Genomic DNA, 16,586 nt, shown 5'->3' with positions numbered 1-16,586 from the left:
CCCCTCTTCTTTTTTTATGACTTCACCCCTGAGTGGCTGTCTAGCACTCACTTTGCATCACCGGGGTCCCAGTTTTGAATCTTGGTTAATATACGGTCTAAATGGAGAGTGTATGTTTTCATGTTATTTATATTACCCCTAAATTGGCCTTGGACTGTATTGACATGTAACTGTCATAGGGACATTTTATTGTGAGCTTCACTGAAAAAGCAGTTAGACATGACTATGGAAACTGTGAAGTACTGCAGAAGATGGCAAAAATAAATATACAAAAAATAAATAAAACACACAAAATAATACAAAAATGAAACAACACTAACTTTACCTCAGTCTTGTACATTATTATTATTATTATTATTATTAATAATAATATTATTATTATTATTATTATTATTAATAAACAGGATTTATATAGCGGCAACATACTACACAGCATTGTACATTAAATAGAATTTGCAAATGACAGAGATACAGACAGTGACACAGGAGGAGAAGTGGACTAGAAGAGCTTACAATCCAAGAGCTGGCGGAAGCAGCACACACTGGGGGGGGGGGGGGGGTACATTGGAAGATTTCCCCTTTATTCCTGTTTTGGTGACAAAATTTGATTTCCATCATCTGGACAAATAGAAAGCGAACCAGGGTTACATACAGAAATATAAAACTGATGCAGGTTCCAACCCTCACCACTCTATCCAATATTTTTAAAAGTCTAAATTTAGAATGGCCTCCCCCATGGATAGTTATGAAATACTTATATTTAATAAACAAAAATAAATAATTCATAATGTACATCTCGAAAGAGCTATATATGTATTTCCTTTATTACTGTCACTTTACGAATATGCACCAAACCACGCAATATTACAATATTGGAATACATCGATTTGTGAAAAGCAGGTTTTTGGATCCTTTGTGTATTGGTCTGATCCAGAACTAAATCATAAATATTCACCCCTATATTCCCTTCTGTTCTGCAGCTAATCTTCCACAGTTTTAATCACTGTTCCTTCTTTTATCTTAGCCTTCCCCTTATTGCTTCTCACCCTCCCCTTCCCTTTCCTTTAATCACTCTATTATCTTGTGTGTGCAGCTGCATGGTCTGGCCATCCCTCTGGTAGTTTTTCCCAGAATGCTACAAGCTGGCAGAAAATCCACTTTATCAGCTATTGTTGGTCATTTTCATGCAGCATCTAAAAATATTTATTATTCTCTCTAATTATAATTATAAGGTTGTGGTGATGCTGAATGAAAAATATGGCGGGTCTAATATAATTTATGTGCTGGGTACCACTATGCATGGGGACTAGCTGAGACTAAAGTACCACAAATATTAAAATGGAACACAGTACCAATATTCCATAAATAAGCTGGTGTTATCATATGGTCTACCTTTTTTTTTTTTTTTTACTAATTTTTCCTTTTTTGTTATTTTTTTATGCTATACCTGAATTAACCTTACAGTGATCCTCCTATTCAAATTTTACTGTTATAAATGACACTATTCTAAGGGAGCCCATATATTCACGTTCTTCATATTAGTTCCAGGGCAGTGAAGCAGAATACTATTGAAATATTTAGTACATTTAGGAGAAAGTCTCTGGGGAACAAAATAGAAGTTCTGCATACTCCAGTAATGTAATATTAGTCTACAAGAAGCCCAGTGAGCATAGTAAATATATATTTGAGGTTACTTGATAAACCCATACTAGCAAAGATAGAAAATGTCAATAAGGTTCTTGGACCATTGGGCTGGATTTCTGTGATGTGCTGATGGTTTAATTCCATGCCAAGCAAATTAGAATACAGTACGTGGTGGTGAAATAGGAGGTTGATGGTGGTGCCTCCATTCTTCTGTCTACCAAGGTTCTGTATAGCCATCATTTGCTATCAAAGGTAAAGCCTGTTTTGGCAGAGCTGAACAATCAGAAAAGTTATCCCAAGGGTGGAGACTAATTGGAGACATGTAGGGTTTCCAATCAGTTAAGGGTTCTGAGTGAAAGCAGTACATCAAGGGCAACATTTATGAGGACATTTTGGTAGTATTTTCCAAGCTTGTGTATTGGTGAGATACAACTTCACCCAAGTGATCGATCCAGCATAGATACTGGGGCTGAAAAAGTTCTGTCTTGAGAAGGAAATAGTCGTGCTACAAATTGCCAAAAGGCTGATAAACCATTTACTGTTGTGTTGTATGCAAACATCCTTTGCAAAGGAAGACCTTCCGTGAACTTAACTTGCTGTTAAAAAAAAAAGCGTGTTTTATTATATATATAAACTGCACTCCAAAAACTCACTTCCTGATTGTATCAATGCATATTACAGGCAGGTTCAGAAAGATAGAGCAATGCGTTGGTATAATGTACTATAGTGGTCAAGCCCAATGCATTATTTAGTTAACTGGTGCTATAAATGCATGAGATGATGTGACAGATGGCTTTGGTTAGAGTAATGCACAAGCAGCAACAGCACTTCTTAAAAATCAATCTGTAGTAGTGGTAGTCCTAAAGCTAGGTACACACGTGCAATAACTGTCATTAGAAAATGAACTGCTAACGATTATGCGCGATTATTTTTGAACGATTATATTGTGCACAATTCTGTACATGCTGTAACAATTTGATCATTCAAATATAATCCACCAGTAATGTACACACGCTAGATACAATCGTTTGAACAATGCGGGAAGTGACATGTAAAGGAGAAAGTGTACTGCAGAAACATCCACGATCACTGAACAACCGTACACACAATAGATTGCGAACGATCATCGCTCAATCAGATCCGCCAGGACAGTCGTTTGTTTCCAGCGACAATCTTCATTCATCGGCGTCGTTGTGGTCTGACGTTAGTCGTTACTTTCCAACAATAATTATTGCATGTGTGTACGCACTCTTTCATCTTTGAAGGAGTTACCTCCTAGGACTGACAAAGGGTATGAGAAATAGGGACTAAGTTCTAAAAGGGTGGAAGACAAGATAATGAGATATGGCAAAAAAATAATGCTGTACTGAATAGCCTTGGTATTAGGCATGAGTAATATGACAAAAGTGCACAAAGTAAATAATTTGAAGAAATCCCTAATTTGTACAATGTGCACACACCCATTAAACAATTAACAAAAGCTCATGATCCATGTCTGTGGCCAAACGAAACATCCACTATGAACAAGGTAAAACTGCCTAATTTAACATTTTCAGGTGCATTGGAAAATTCTTAACACATTTATTGTTTTTTGGAGTGAGATCCAGACCACTTCAGAGAGTATTTCCTGAAAGCTTTGACGTGGCACAAATCACCTTAATCTATAAGGGTCAATGGTCATTCTGCCTTTGTTTAGCAGACATAAAGTAGAGGACGTGCATACCAGATACCCTAATGCATACTGGAGTGAAGTCTAGAAGAACATTTATGCATTTAGACCCTGGTCCGACAAACACCCACAACTAAATATTTATTATTATTAATATTATTATTATTATTATTATTAATAAACAGGATTTTTATGGCGCCAACATATTACGCAGCGCTGTACATTAAATAGGCAATTATTAGTTTGATATGGTATGTAGGGTACTGACAGTTATCTGCAGTTCAGTGAATGGGAACAACTTAGTAATCTTTGTTTCTTTTTTATTGAAAAGGTATTTTGCTGTTGTTTTTATTTAGAAATATTTAAAAAAAATGACTTTCTGTATTTTATAAGAATATTGTTTTCTCAGGCCTGCTTGCATCCACTATTCTAAGTTTATAGTTAACCTGGACCAGCAGTTGGACATCCCGACTTTAGGCCATGAAAAGCTAATTCATGTTTTTTAATTCACAAACTTAGCAAATAACACATGTTGTGCATGTTATTTTATTTTTTAGTTTGTAGTGGCTACCTGATACTCAAATAAATAATGTAATATATTACTTCAAGTAGTACAGATTATTACTAAAGTATTTATATAATGGAAGACTATACAAGTGTCAAACTGTGTCAGTGTTGTCTTTGTATAAAGAAATACTGAATATATAACTGGTTGAATGAAATAGCAATAACCATAGATCCCAAAACAGATATATATTAAAAAAGTGATATAAAACATAGATAATAAAATAATAAAATAGATATAAAACAAATAGATATAAACAAGAAACATGTGTGATTGTTTATATGTTATCTTCATATTTTATCAGGAAAACTTTTACTAATAATGTGGAAAAATGTCAGTAATGACTTAATGACTACATTTTAGAACATGCAGTGTTTTTCTTTGTCATTTCCGAGACTTATTCACCATTTAATAGAGGAATCACAGTGTGCAGTGCCATCTGGCTGTGGATGGGTTAAAAGGAGCTTGGATTTGCTTGACTGCTTTGGAAAAAACAAATTCATTTTGACAATGTGATGTGGGGACAAGAAGAGCAATGGCTGTTCTGGTTTATTAGTGAATATTTATTTCTTACTACTTTGGACATTTTCAGCAGACCCAGATCCAAGAATACTTTAGATGGCTCGCTTTTAAAATATTGATGGGAGACAAAATGCTTAGTTGACTGGCACAAAGAAGGGCACCTGTACTCTACCCTCTTTTTTTATGCAGCTGGTATTACAGACTACATTATGCAGACCGAAGAAGGAGGAGGAAATTTGGACTTTGGCAGGAGAGCCCAGTGATCATTGACATTCTCTGTTTATACCAAGGTGACCTCCTTTTACCACATCTGGTAACATTTGCATTTGCAAAAATGAAAGTGGTAGGTGTTGCCTATTTTTTGAAAGACTATAACCAAAGAAGAGAATGAAGATCAAAATGTTTATTTGAAAAAAAAAGATGATGTTATCCATTCAGCAGCATACAGCATGAAGAATATGTTGGATTTCCCTTAGCATCCTATGAAGTACAACCTATGGGCAGTAAAATGATGATGGACAGCGAGTGTAGGATGGCGGAGGAGACAGATCATGAACAAACATCCCCATGGGCTGTGTGCCACTCAGTTGTCTTCTTCTGCTCCAAGGGTATGATAGAGGGTGTGGTGGTCTTTCTCTTCATCTGGGTGCTGATCCAAGTCCTCCTCAATAAACATCAAGAAGGTGCAAATCTTTTTCTATTATTTTTACTGCATGCTACTTTGCTGCTTTTTATTTATTTATTTATTTTTTAATTTCTCCAGTCTATATTTTCCAATAATTTGCACTTTATTTTCTATTTAATATACATTCAAAATGTCCTTTCTGCTTTAGCTTATCAAATTTAAAGTCTTGGAGTCTTGTATTTATTTACGTTGTTTGTACAACATGTACATAGGAAATGTGGATTATTTTTCCATAAAAGAGTACAGTGAACTCATGTACAAGAAACCAATTTGAGTTGCTATGAACTTTGTTACATAGCATGTTAACCTGCTGGAAGTAGCCAGCAGAAGATAGTCAGCAATAATGCTGAGACAGGTTGTGCCAATTAAATAATGCTCAATTGGTACTAAATTCTGACCTTACCATCCAAATGTCAAACAAAAATTAAGACTCACAAGACCAGGCCAGGCCATGTTTTTTGAATATCCTGCTGCTGTAGTCCTCCTAGTTCAAGTTCAACGTATTGTGCATTCAAAGATGCTCTTCTGCATAAGTTGGTTGTAACAAGTAGTTGTTACTTTTGCCTTCCTATAAGCTCAAACCTGTCTGATCATTCTCCTCTAACGTCTGGCATCAAAAAGGCATTTTTGCTTAAAGAACTGCTGTTCACCAAATGTTTTCCCTTTTTTAGACCACTTTCTGTAAACCCAATAAATGGTTGTGCATGAAAATTCCAGGAGATCAGCAGTTTATTAAATACTTAGGCCAGACTGCCTGGCACCAACAACCATACCCCTCAAAATACACTATTACATTTATTTATGTACTTGTATTTATATAGCACTGACATATTGCACAACACTCATATCACTAACTGTCCCTCAAAGGAGCTCACAATCTAATGTCCCTACCATAGTCATATGTCATTACCACAGTCTAAGGACTATTTTAAGTGAAAGCCAATTAACCTAGCTGCATGGTTTTAGGATGTTGGAGGAAACCCATGCAAACTCCATGCAGATAGCATCTTTGTCAGGATTAGTTTAGAGATACTGAATTGTGACTGCGGGTTCAGGTTTATGCTTTTAAAATGCTATGTATAAAAATGTCCCTAGGTAAAATATGTAGTTAAATGTTTACAATACATACAAAACCAGAATCTTAATTTTTTTTTTACAAGTGTATCATTAGCTGCACCTATGATCCTTCATTGTTAATACGTTTTATTTCCTTTATTTGCTTTTTAGATTCTACTTTCTTATCAGTAAACCATTAGAGATAAAGCTGTTATTTTTTCCATGTACAGATTCTTTGTAAACCACACACGTAATGCATTCTTCCCAGCACACATGTTTTGGACAAGAAAACACTAAGTAATGCAGACTCGGTAGTAGTGTAGTTTTCATCTGTACTCTAGCTGAGGGCTGTCTAGCTCCAGTCTTTGAAGGGCAGAATTGGCACACATTTTTTAGCAATCCAAATGGCAGTAAATTAATTAAAATTTTATTAGCAAAAAGTCAAAAAATGACTTGCGGATGTTAAAATCCTGACCTATATGTGGCCGTCAAGGACTGGAACTGAACAGCTGTGTTCTATTCCTTCTAGCAGTCAGTGGTTTATTACTGAAGGTGCAGGGAAACTGTAATTGAGCCAGTATAGTTTACTGAAGAGGTGAATTTCAAACTCCATGTTCTGCATTTCTGCATCAGTACATAATTCTAATTTTTTATAACTTTTTTTAAATGTTTCAAATATATAACAAACAAGGGTTAACAAATAATAGTTCCAGGGAGTTTGAACCATAATGCAACAAAAATTATAACAATAACATGTAAGGTGAACATAAGACAATTGTTTAGCATTATGTTCATAACAGAACGTGCAGAAAAAAAAAAGTTTGAGAAAATAGAAAAAACATTTTGTTATAAATTAGGCTTACAACATGCTATAGATATCTTAAAGCGGACTACATCATACATCATGTCATTCATTTTTCCCAACCAAAGGCCCACTGTCGGTGGTGAGATAGATTTCCAGCAAGTTGGGATAAACGAGTTTGCAGCGATGATGAGGGGTCTAAGGATGGATCCCTTATACACCTTTACTGACTGGGTATTATGGTGAAGCAGGAAGAACCCAGGTTCTGTAGGCATGTAATGAGACTTTCCATGAGTGATCTCACTTGGTGCCAAAAGGGGGGGAATCAGGGGATATGACCAGAATATATGCAGCATACTACAACATTCTTGCCCACAATGCCAGCATAAGTTTGATACTGAGTACATAATTGTGTTACCCAGCAGGTTGAGTATTAGAACCCTATTGGCAAAGTAATGTAAGCAGGGGTGTAGTGGGGTGGGCACAGGTGGGCTCAGACCTGTGATGGTGTCACTACATCCATTAGACACTATTACTTGTGTTAGGTTCCTGACAATCCCACTAAGCAGCCTACAGCCACATATATTGTCAATGACCAATGGAGGATTGGGCAGAGACACTGCAGAAAGTAGTACCAGATAGAAAAACAGAATACTACTACCAAACCAACACCTCCCTGGCAATTTTGTTTAATTTAACTATCATTCCTAAGGATGGCTGTAAAAAAAACCTTTTACCACTTTTTTACTAAGCAAACTAGCATCTATTAGTAGCTACCTGATAGGTGTCCTGTATAATAACATAGTACGGGTATAGGGTGCGCAGTGCTAAAATGGAATATGCTTGCTATTTAAATACCATATATTTCCAGGTTCAGATTCTATGCACTTTATAGTGATGACATTTGAAGAAGAGAAAATGCTGCTTTACATAGGCAGTTCTAATGACAGGTTTACTTTATTTAGTAGTGTCAGAGCTTGCCAATCCTGCTTCCTCATTACACACATGCTAAGGGCAATTTTAGTCATAATAGTGTACTTGCAACAACAACAACTGTCCTTGACACTTTTTTCTTGCATTAACAGTTACATTTTCTTTTTTTTTAATGATTTTTAATTAAAAATGTTTTAGTAATTTATGCAATACAAATATACACAATATACAAAAGGACAAAAGAAAAGGAAAGAAAAAAAAATCAAGTTCCCTATAATGATCTTAAGGGGTGACCCCAATCAAAACAATAAAACAGTATCCAATAATTAAGGTCAGTGCTATGTATTTCAATCTGTTTTATCACATTCAAGGATACATTTAAGATGTTTGATCTATGGGGACCAGTATATGTAAAACTTGGTTATTGTACCTTCATTTTCAGCACACAATTTTTCATATAACACTTGCAGGTTTAACCTTCCTAATATATCACTTAAATTAGGGGCTTCAATACATTTCCAGGAAGCTGCTATGGTCTGTCTCATTGCACATAAAGTGTGCCACCAATGGTCTATACTCCATTGGATATTGCTCAATCCCCAAATTAAGCAAAGCCAAAGAAGGGGTAGGTCGTACAATTATTTCTGTCACCTCCGACAACAACTTAAATATCTAATTCCAGATGTATTTTATACCTTTACAATACCAAAACATATGGCTCAATGAGCCCACTTGACCACATAACCCCCAACATTGTTGTGATACTGACAAATCATATTTCCCTATTACATATGGTGTTCTATACCACCTAAACGATATTTTGAGGTAGGGTTCCCAGTGAGAAATACAGAAATTACAAAAATCTTGTTTCCCCTGGAGTGCTTGGTAAACTATCGGAATACCTCTGTTTAGTTGAGATGTTCTATTAAAAAAAACTCACTAATTGAGGTTGTATATATAGTGATATATATAGATAAGTCTGTTTGAAATGGAGTGTCCGACGTAGAGAGTAAGCATCTGTACGAGACATACCAAAGTAATGAAGTTTTTGTTGGAGCGGTAGAGTAGATGGACAAGAGTGTATATCTTGAAAATGATGGAGATTCAATTGTTTCCAGTGCCCAATATTGATGTCTTGAATCATATATGAATATACATCAATTGGTATCGGAAATTCCAGTTACATTTCCTGAACAAGCTTCTTTGGATTCCATTGCCACTTCTTCTCTGGATCAAGCAGTGGGGGTAAAACCCACAAAAACTTGAACATGGTTGAGACATTTTTAATGAAATCATATATAAAACCATAGCAGAAAATCTGCAAATGGCCATAATCTTACAGTATATATACACGTGGATAGTGCTAAAATTGTAGAAAATAACATTTAGGCCGTTGATTCCTTTTAACTAGCCAGATAAGTAGCTCATTAAAAGTGCAGATGTATTTCAAAGGGCCTGTAATCCATGTAACTTACTGTACCATGACCAAAAAGGTTTTCCTTTTCCAGTTCCCTCTTGTTTGCAGCTTTTTGCTAAATTCTTGCAGTATATGGTTGGAGCCTTAGAGAGTGAGAGAGACAGTAATAGTGTTTGATGTGGATGAGAATGAAATGTGCAAAAACACCAGGGAGAAGTGCAAATTCCCCTTTACATTCGGTAAGTGCTTGTGTTGAAATACTCATCTTATACTTTCTGATCAGGGTTTTTGGTATGTTAGTGTTCTATTTTCACAAACAGCACTACTTTGTAATGTTTTACCATGATCTTATTTGCTTTGTGATTGGAAATTTGATTACATTCCTTTATCAATTTATTTTGTCAATCATTAGGGATTTTCTTCCATTTAAGGTTTGTATGTTTCATAGCACATAAACCTGGTTACAGAGCTCTAAATAAGAGGCTGGACTGAGATCACAACAGTTGGACAATTTGCTCTGGAAGTCTATAACAATATAATATTAAGATGTAGTTTACATGTGAAAAATAAAATTAAGTCTTTAATCTTGACTAAACAGGAAAGAAAGTATAAACAGGAAATAAAAGTTTTTATTTATTCTAGTTTGACTTTCTTTACCTATCATGGACCTTGGCTCTTCAATAGTTGTTTCAATGAGTTGTTAAAAGTTTAGTTTTTTTATATATATGTATATCAGCACGGTGGTTCAGAGGTTAGCACTCTGGCATCTGCAGCGCTAGGTCCCAGCTAGGTCTCGGCCAGGACACCATCTGCATGGAGTTTGCTGGTTCTCCTCGTCTCTGTGTGGGTTTCCTCCGGGTACTCCGGTTTCCTCCCACAATCCAAAAACATGCAGTTAGGTTAATTGGCTTCCCCCAAAAATTGACTTTGGACTGTAATAATGATATATTCCGAGCCCCATTTTGGGGCAGCTAGTGACATGACTATCAACTTTGTACAGCGCTGCGTAATATGTCAGTGCTATATAAATACTGCGTAATAACATATAATACATTTACCAAGTGATTGGTAAATTAATGTACAGCATCCCTATTTATTGTACAGCACTGCGTAATATGTTGGCGCTACATAAATCTTGTTTATTAATAATAATAATAATAATAATAATAATATTAATAATAATATTAATAATAAATATACATTGCAGTCTCTGTTGTCCCTTTTACCTTCATTATTAGAGTTTTTCCTTCAATTATCCAAATTTTACTGCAATTTGTTCTTCAGTTCAATAGAAAAATAATTTTTCTATTTGCATGCTGCAGTCACCATCTTTAAACCTAGGGAAAAAAACTGTTCCTACTAACAATTATTTTTCCTGATCTGTTTTTTAGAATTGACAAAACTAGTTATTAAGATATTTTTACTAGTAAGTAAGATTCCTAATCATTTTATTTTTCTAATTGATAATAGCAGTCCTCGGTAAACAACTAATGAAAATGTTTAAAAAAAAATTACAGAGAACTAATGCTGACCAATACATAAATTTGTACGGTAGTAGACAATGCAAAGCTTATATATGAAATCTCTTTTTTTGTTCAGTCCATTTGCAGGTACTTCTGGGAGCCGGTCTTGGCTTGCTATGCTTCTGTCTTCTGTTGGGCTGTGCCATCTGTTGGCACAAGAGCCGCAGGCAGCAATCTATGGTCAACCAAGAGAAAGATTCTGTACTGCAGGACAATAAAAGCCTTGAGCTGTCTGTTAATTCTGAAAGGTCCAGTCCAATGCCCATTTATAATCAATATCAGTCTTTTGATGGAAACATTACACCCACAAGAGAGGATGCACAGCCAGTTCAACAAGAGCCAAATGCTAAATCTGACAGATTAACTCACGTTAGAGCTTCTCTGCCCAGTCTTTACCAACTACCAAAAAAAACGAAGCATGCTTTGAAGCGGAGAAGCACTGTTTTTGGGGATGTTACAGTAGAGGGCGATCGTACCAGTTTGGTGAAGATGCCACTCTCTCACACTGAACCTGATGGATTGTCTGGTGCCAAGCAAAAGGCTCAGCCGCTTGTACAATTCACCTTATATTACTCACTCAGTGAGGAAGCTCTTACAATTACTGTAACTGGCTTCTCCAATCTTCCAAAAAGATTGCATCGTAAGAAAGACTCATTCGTCAGGGCCTATCTCCTTCCTGGATTTTTGGAGCCACATTATGGGCATGCAGAGGACTCAGAGAGAGGACAAAAGTTTACTTTCTTCAGATATAGTCCAGAGAATCTAAAGGAAAGGACCCTGAGGCTAGCGTTATATTCACGGGATCGGAGTACTCAGAGGGAAGGAATTATTGGTGAAATGCTTTTTCCTTGTGACCAAGTGGACTGGAACTGTCAAACAACATCTGATTTTACAAAGGAACTGTCAATTACAAAGACAAAACTCAAAAAGGTCAGTCCTGCTTATGTAAAATATTTATTAAATAATACATTACCTGTGTAAAATATACATCAGGGTCATTAGTACACCCAGAAGGCATGTACATACCTGAAGACCAATACATATACCTATTTCAATAGTAGCAGAAGTCTGCTGCAGTATTCCTTAGCTTTATCATGTTTCTATAGGTCCGATCTGCGTAATTATAGTATGTAATCATTGTACACACTGTAAACCTAACTAAACCACACTGTAAGAGGTTAAAATGTGTGATACCTTATCACAAGTCTAGCCTGACAACTGTCATCTGTTTGAAGTCTGTTGTGTTCTCTGGTATTCTGGCCTAGCGTTATAATAGGTATTATGAATAAACCTAGATTGAAAGCACACTTGAGAATAAACCTAAAACTTAAGTTTTGATCTGAAAATGTCATTAGAAAAAAAAATCTCATTTTATACTTGAGTCACACCAGTAGATGGTACTGTGTCCTCTTGTAAACTGTAAAAGACAGTTGGCTGCCTGGGACACGGAGCTATCTACTGGTGGCCAACAATAATGCACAAAACGTCATTTAGGATCAAGTGATCTATCATAAGTAACTAAAACGTACAAAATACTTTAACCTGGAAAAAAGGGAAAAAGGTAAATAGACTGAGCTGATGGCGGATTTTTTGTCCTTTTTAAAAAAGAGGTTTTAAAAATAACACAATAACACAAAGAATATATATTCACATTCATTTTATTGACATTTCTGTTGATTACTGTTTTGAATGTCAGAAGTGATGGCTTCATTTTGTGTCCTAGGTTTATACTCAAGACAGCTCGGTTTTCCCTGTTTTTTTTTTTTTTTAAAGAATGTAGGTACCTTGGTTTATAATAGGATAGGTTTATATTTCAGTTTATACAATAAATCGTTTTAATGAGTATTTGAGGTCTCAAATGTACAGTTTATAACTTATAAATGAAATCTTTCTGGTTTACATGAGAATTAGCTTTGGTTACTGCTTATCCACAAGTCAGCAGCTGCACTTTTTACCGGTCATGTTTGATTACTTGCTCAAACTTTAAGTAATAATATTTATAAATGGTAACACCAGAATGGTACCAATTGCAGCATAGGGACTGAAAAATAATCCACTGATAACATTAAAGGTCGGAGTTTTAATTGGTTGCATGGAACTATATGGGTAAATAGTGTAATTAGGGGACACAAGGTAGCAGAATAATATGGGGATGTTGGGTTGATTACTGAGAGCTGAAGACGTGAAGGAAAAGCATAACCTTAAGGGTAGTAAGGAGACACAGCAAAAAAATTGAAAGAATAAATCATATGGGGAATGCCAATGCAGCTTGTCGCTGTGTCTGACTTTTTAGCATCTGACTACTTAGTCCCTTAGTCAGAAGTAAGATAATAAGAAGGTATGACTTCAATGGCTGCATGCTTGTTAATAAATACCAAAGCAATACAACTTTCACTATTAGATGGTAGGCAGTTGCAGTATTATGTTTTTCTCATGAATGGTTTCCTCTAAGAATTGTATTGATGTAGACAATGCTTGGTTGGACTAGATGGCTGCCAAATGTTTTATTTGTATAACTGTGTGTCAATGCAATGTCAGTTATTCATATTTGAGTGTACATAGGGTACAAGTTGGTCAATTGTTAGGAATAAGCAGTTCTTTGGTATCTTTATATTTGTGGGGCTTATGGTAATATTATATTAGTGGAAGAACAATTAGATATCTCTGCGGACAAGAAGAGAAATGTCCCTGCAACAGTGTCTGGAAAGTTTAGGTTAGACCCATAATTGATACTATGTCATATATGCCAAGTAGGAGAGTTATAGAACTCCATTTACCAACATGCTGTATGACTGTAACCAACATTTTCTGATTATAATGATTATATCCCTAGAGAAAGGTAATATATTATTGTAATGTAAAATACAATACATTTTTTGTCTTTATAAGAGAGTTGAATAAGTTTTATGCTGTTTTAAATGCAACACCACTAGCCTATCTCATTGGTTCATATTTTACTGGGTTTTAGAGAATGAACATTTAATACATAGTAGACAATGTAATCATAGTAGACAGTGCAGGTTTTAGTTTTAGTTTCAAAATCATTTACTTTTTTTGTTAGTAAACTTTAAAACAGAACTCCAGACAAAAACATCAAACCCCACCAGGTATTCCAGTTATGGATTAAGAAGTATAGTTTGTCTGTCTTTGGAGTGTGTGGGGGTAGGTAGGATGAGGTGCAAGGTACAGAGAGGCTTTTACACATTTCAGTGACTAGTAATCAGTTCTAGGACCCACAAATGTTATGCATTCTGCTACCGGTATAAAAGATTATACTGCCCTCATCAGGACATATTTTAAAATGCATTCTGTCCAAAATGATGAGGGTAGAGGCCAATAAGACCCCACACCAGCCACCCATAGCTCTGGTTCATGTTATATAATTTAGGATGTAATCTAAAAACTTTTTAGAAATATAAACTCTGCAGGTACATGAACAGTTTTGTACTTTGGATTGTGCAGCCCTCCTGTGACATAAACTTTTATGGTGACATCCAGAAACATATAGAAAATGTCCCATTGTACATTAGTAATATTTCACATACTTAGATTTTTGAACTATTATATGTCCATCGTTTTTCCTATTTATAAAGTTATAATATAGTAATATAACAGTGGAAAGATTTCCCTTCATTTCCTGTCCAGGATTTAGGCTGATTCTTTTCATAAATTCTGTGTATATTTTGTTTCAGACAAAAAAGGAAAACCACATTTTTATAACTAAGCAACTCAGAAGAAGACTTTACTAAAATAATATACAATAAACATAAAAACACAAAATAAAATAAATAAAAGGGCTGGAGTTGGTTTATAAGAATGGTGTGAGAATGCAAAGAAAATACCCCCCTATCTCACCCCTGCCAAGTTTAAACAGATATCCTTATATATAATGTTTGAAAATAAAACCTACAATCCCAGTTACCACATTCTCATTTTCTAGTGTACACTGGAGTAGTACAAGTCACTTGGGGAAAGGTTTAGAGGTTGGTGTAGTTCATGAATGGAGATTAGATTTTGGAATATATGAAGGCTTCCTGATAAAATTAGGTTAAGGAAATTGGATTTTTTTTTTATTAGGAAATGTGTTAATCTGTCCTGGAGGTTTACTAAAGTTAGCTATTTACCTTGCTTAAAAATAAAAGTTTCTCTTTCTTTCTTTAGAGTTTGAGCACCATGGATGTGTTCTCCTCCTCCACTTCCACCTTCAAATCTCCAGGACAGATACTGATTCTTCTGCAGCATCAATCACAGGCCAGTCGTATCAAAGTGATGGTTCAGAAGGCAGAAAGCTTGGGCAAGCTGACGCGTATTCCTGGAGCACCAGGTAAAAGGATCACTTATTAGGAAACGGCATCAAGGAGAATTATAATGTGAATGTAAAGTTCTTTTTTGGATTTAAAGTATACCTGCACCCCTACCCCTTCCACACACAGTTTTATACTCATCTGTCCTGAAACATGTCATATTGTTGCCTAGATCAATGGTCGCCTGTTTATAAAAACCTTCCTGGCTGGACTTGCTTATGTGTTCTGCAATCTCTAATACACAGAAATCTTTAGGAATAAATGGCTTGACAGAATGCATGCAGGGTGCCAGCCATAAAGAGATCTAGCACATGCCTGTGTCACTGTCTGTATCTGTCTGTCATTGGCAACCCCATATAATTTACAGCGCTGTGTAATATGTTGGCGCTACATAAATACTATTTATTATTAAAAAAAATTATAATAATAATTATAATGATATCTTATTGGATTTAGGACAGGAGAGTATAAGCTGGGGGAAGGCGGGGGGTCTCTGTAAGCATAAAGTCCCTGAAACATTGAGAAAGTCTTTCTGGTTCAAAATGTACTGTGAAAATAATACGTGCTCCTCTTAAAGCAGATCTTGCATCAGATATCAGCTTCTTGTTAATTGCATGCTATGTGATGTGTTACACACAGATATTTATTATTACCTTTCACACAGGTCACATTATTCCCTTGTAAATACTTTTATTATTCTCCAGCACTATGTTTATTCTGGCCTTATCCAGATTCAGTATCTACTTCATGGACTGAGAGGCTGGTTATTACATGAGACATTTATACATTTCCTGGTATTTGCACCAAAATCTTCATTATGTGTATACAGGAGTTCTCATGCAGATTGGCCCCCTCTTGCTACCTCTGCCCTTTTATCCTTTTATTACAATCTTTATATTATATATTAATTAATGTAACAAAAATGGAAATGAAAGATCACAAAGGGAGTGGTGACTAGGGAAATGTTTCCTGCCTCCTGCAGCAGACTGGTACATTATCCTCCCTCTTAAGTCTGGAATCTCCTGGAATCAGTACATGACTATGACTTTCTGTGATTGCAAAGAAATTCTTACATGTTAGAAGGTCTCTGTCAGCATTTTTTAGTATTGAATGTTGGATTAGCGTGTCTGGTGGCAAAGGCAATATTTGGAATTAAAAATGTGGGAGTTAAATGCTCAGTAATCCACATTAGTGTGCCTGTAATCGCCATTTGTACACCTTTGTTTATAAAAGTTGTTTAAATATTATTAATAGTAGGTAAAGGAAATTATTATCTTATCGTCACTTAAATTTCCCATTTTGTTCTTTATACATGTTATGTTTCCCCAACTCTAGATCACTTTGTGAGCATACGACTGATCCAAGACAAGCAGGTGATAGATATAAAAGAGACTCGGACAGTGTCGGGCTCCTCGCCTGTTTGGAATGCTCCATTCCTCTTCGATACTCCTCAGGAATCTGTGCAG

The 16,586-nt window shown here is 35.6% G+C and overlaps 1 protein-coding gene across 1 annotated transcript in view; it reads left to right on the top strand.

Annotated features, from left to right (window-relative positions):
* The first annotated feature begins 4,379 nt into the window (after positions 1–4,379).
* Positions 4,380–16,586, top strand: part of LOC140322518 (synaptotagmin-15-like) — a 13,131-nt gene continuing 924 nt past the window's right edge. The window contains exons 1-4 of the mRNA XM_072399076.1: positions 4,380–5,083; positions 10,893–11,746; positions 14,978–15,140; positions 16,456–16,580. Coding sequence (XP_072255177.1) covers positions 4,897–5,083; positions 10,893–11,746; positions 14,978–15,140; positions 16,456–16,580 — 1,329 coding nt within the window. The 5' untranslated portion in view covers positions 4,380–4,896. The remainder of the gene's footprint in view (positions 5,084–10,892; positions 11,747–14,977; positions 15,141–16,455; positions 16,581–16,586) is intronic.

The sequence above is a fragment of the Pyxicephalus adspersus genome, chromosome 2 (genome assembly GCF_032062135.1).
Source record: "Pyxicephalus adspersus chromosome 2, UCB_Pads_2.0, whole genome shotgun sequence".
Classification (NCBI taxonomy): domain Eukaryota; kingdom Metazoa; phylum Chordata; class Amphibia; order Anura; family Pyxicephalidae; genus Pyxicephalus; species Pyxicephalus adspersus.
This window is presented reverse-complemented; position numbering and strand designations above follow the sequence as displayed.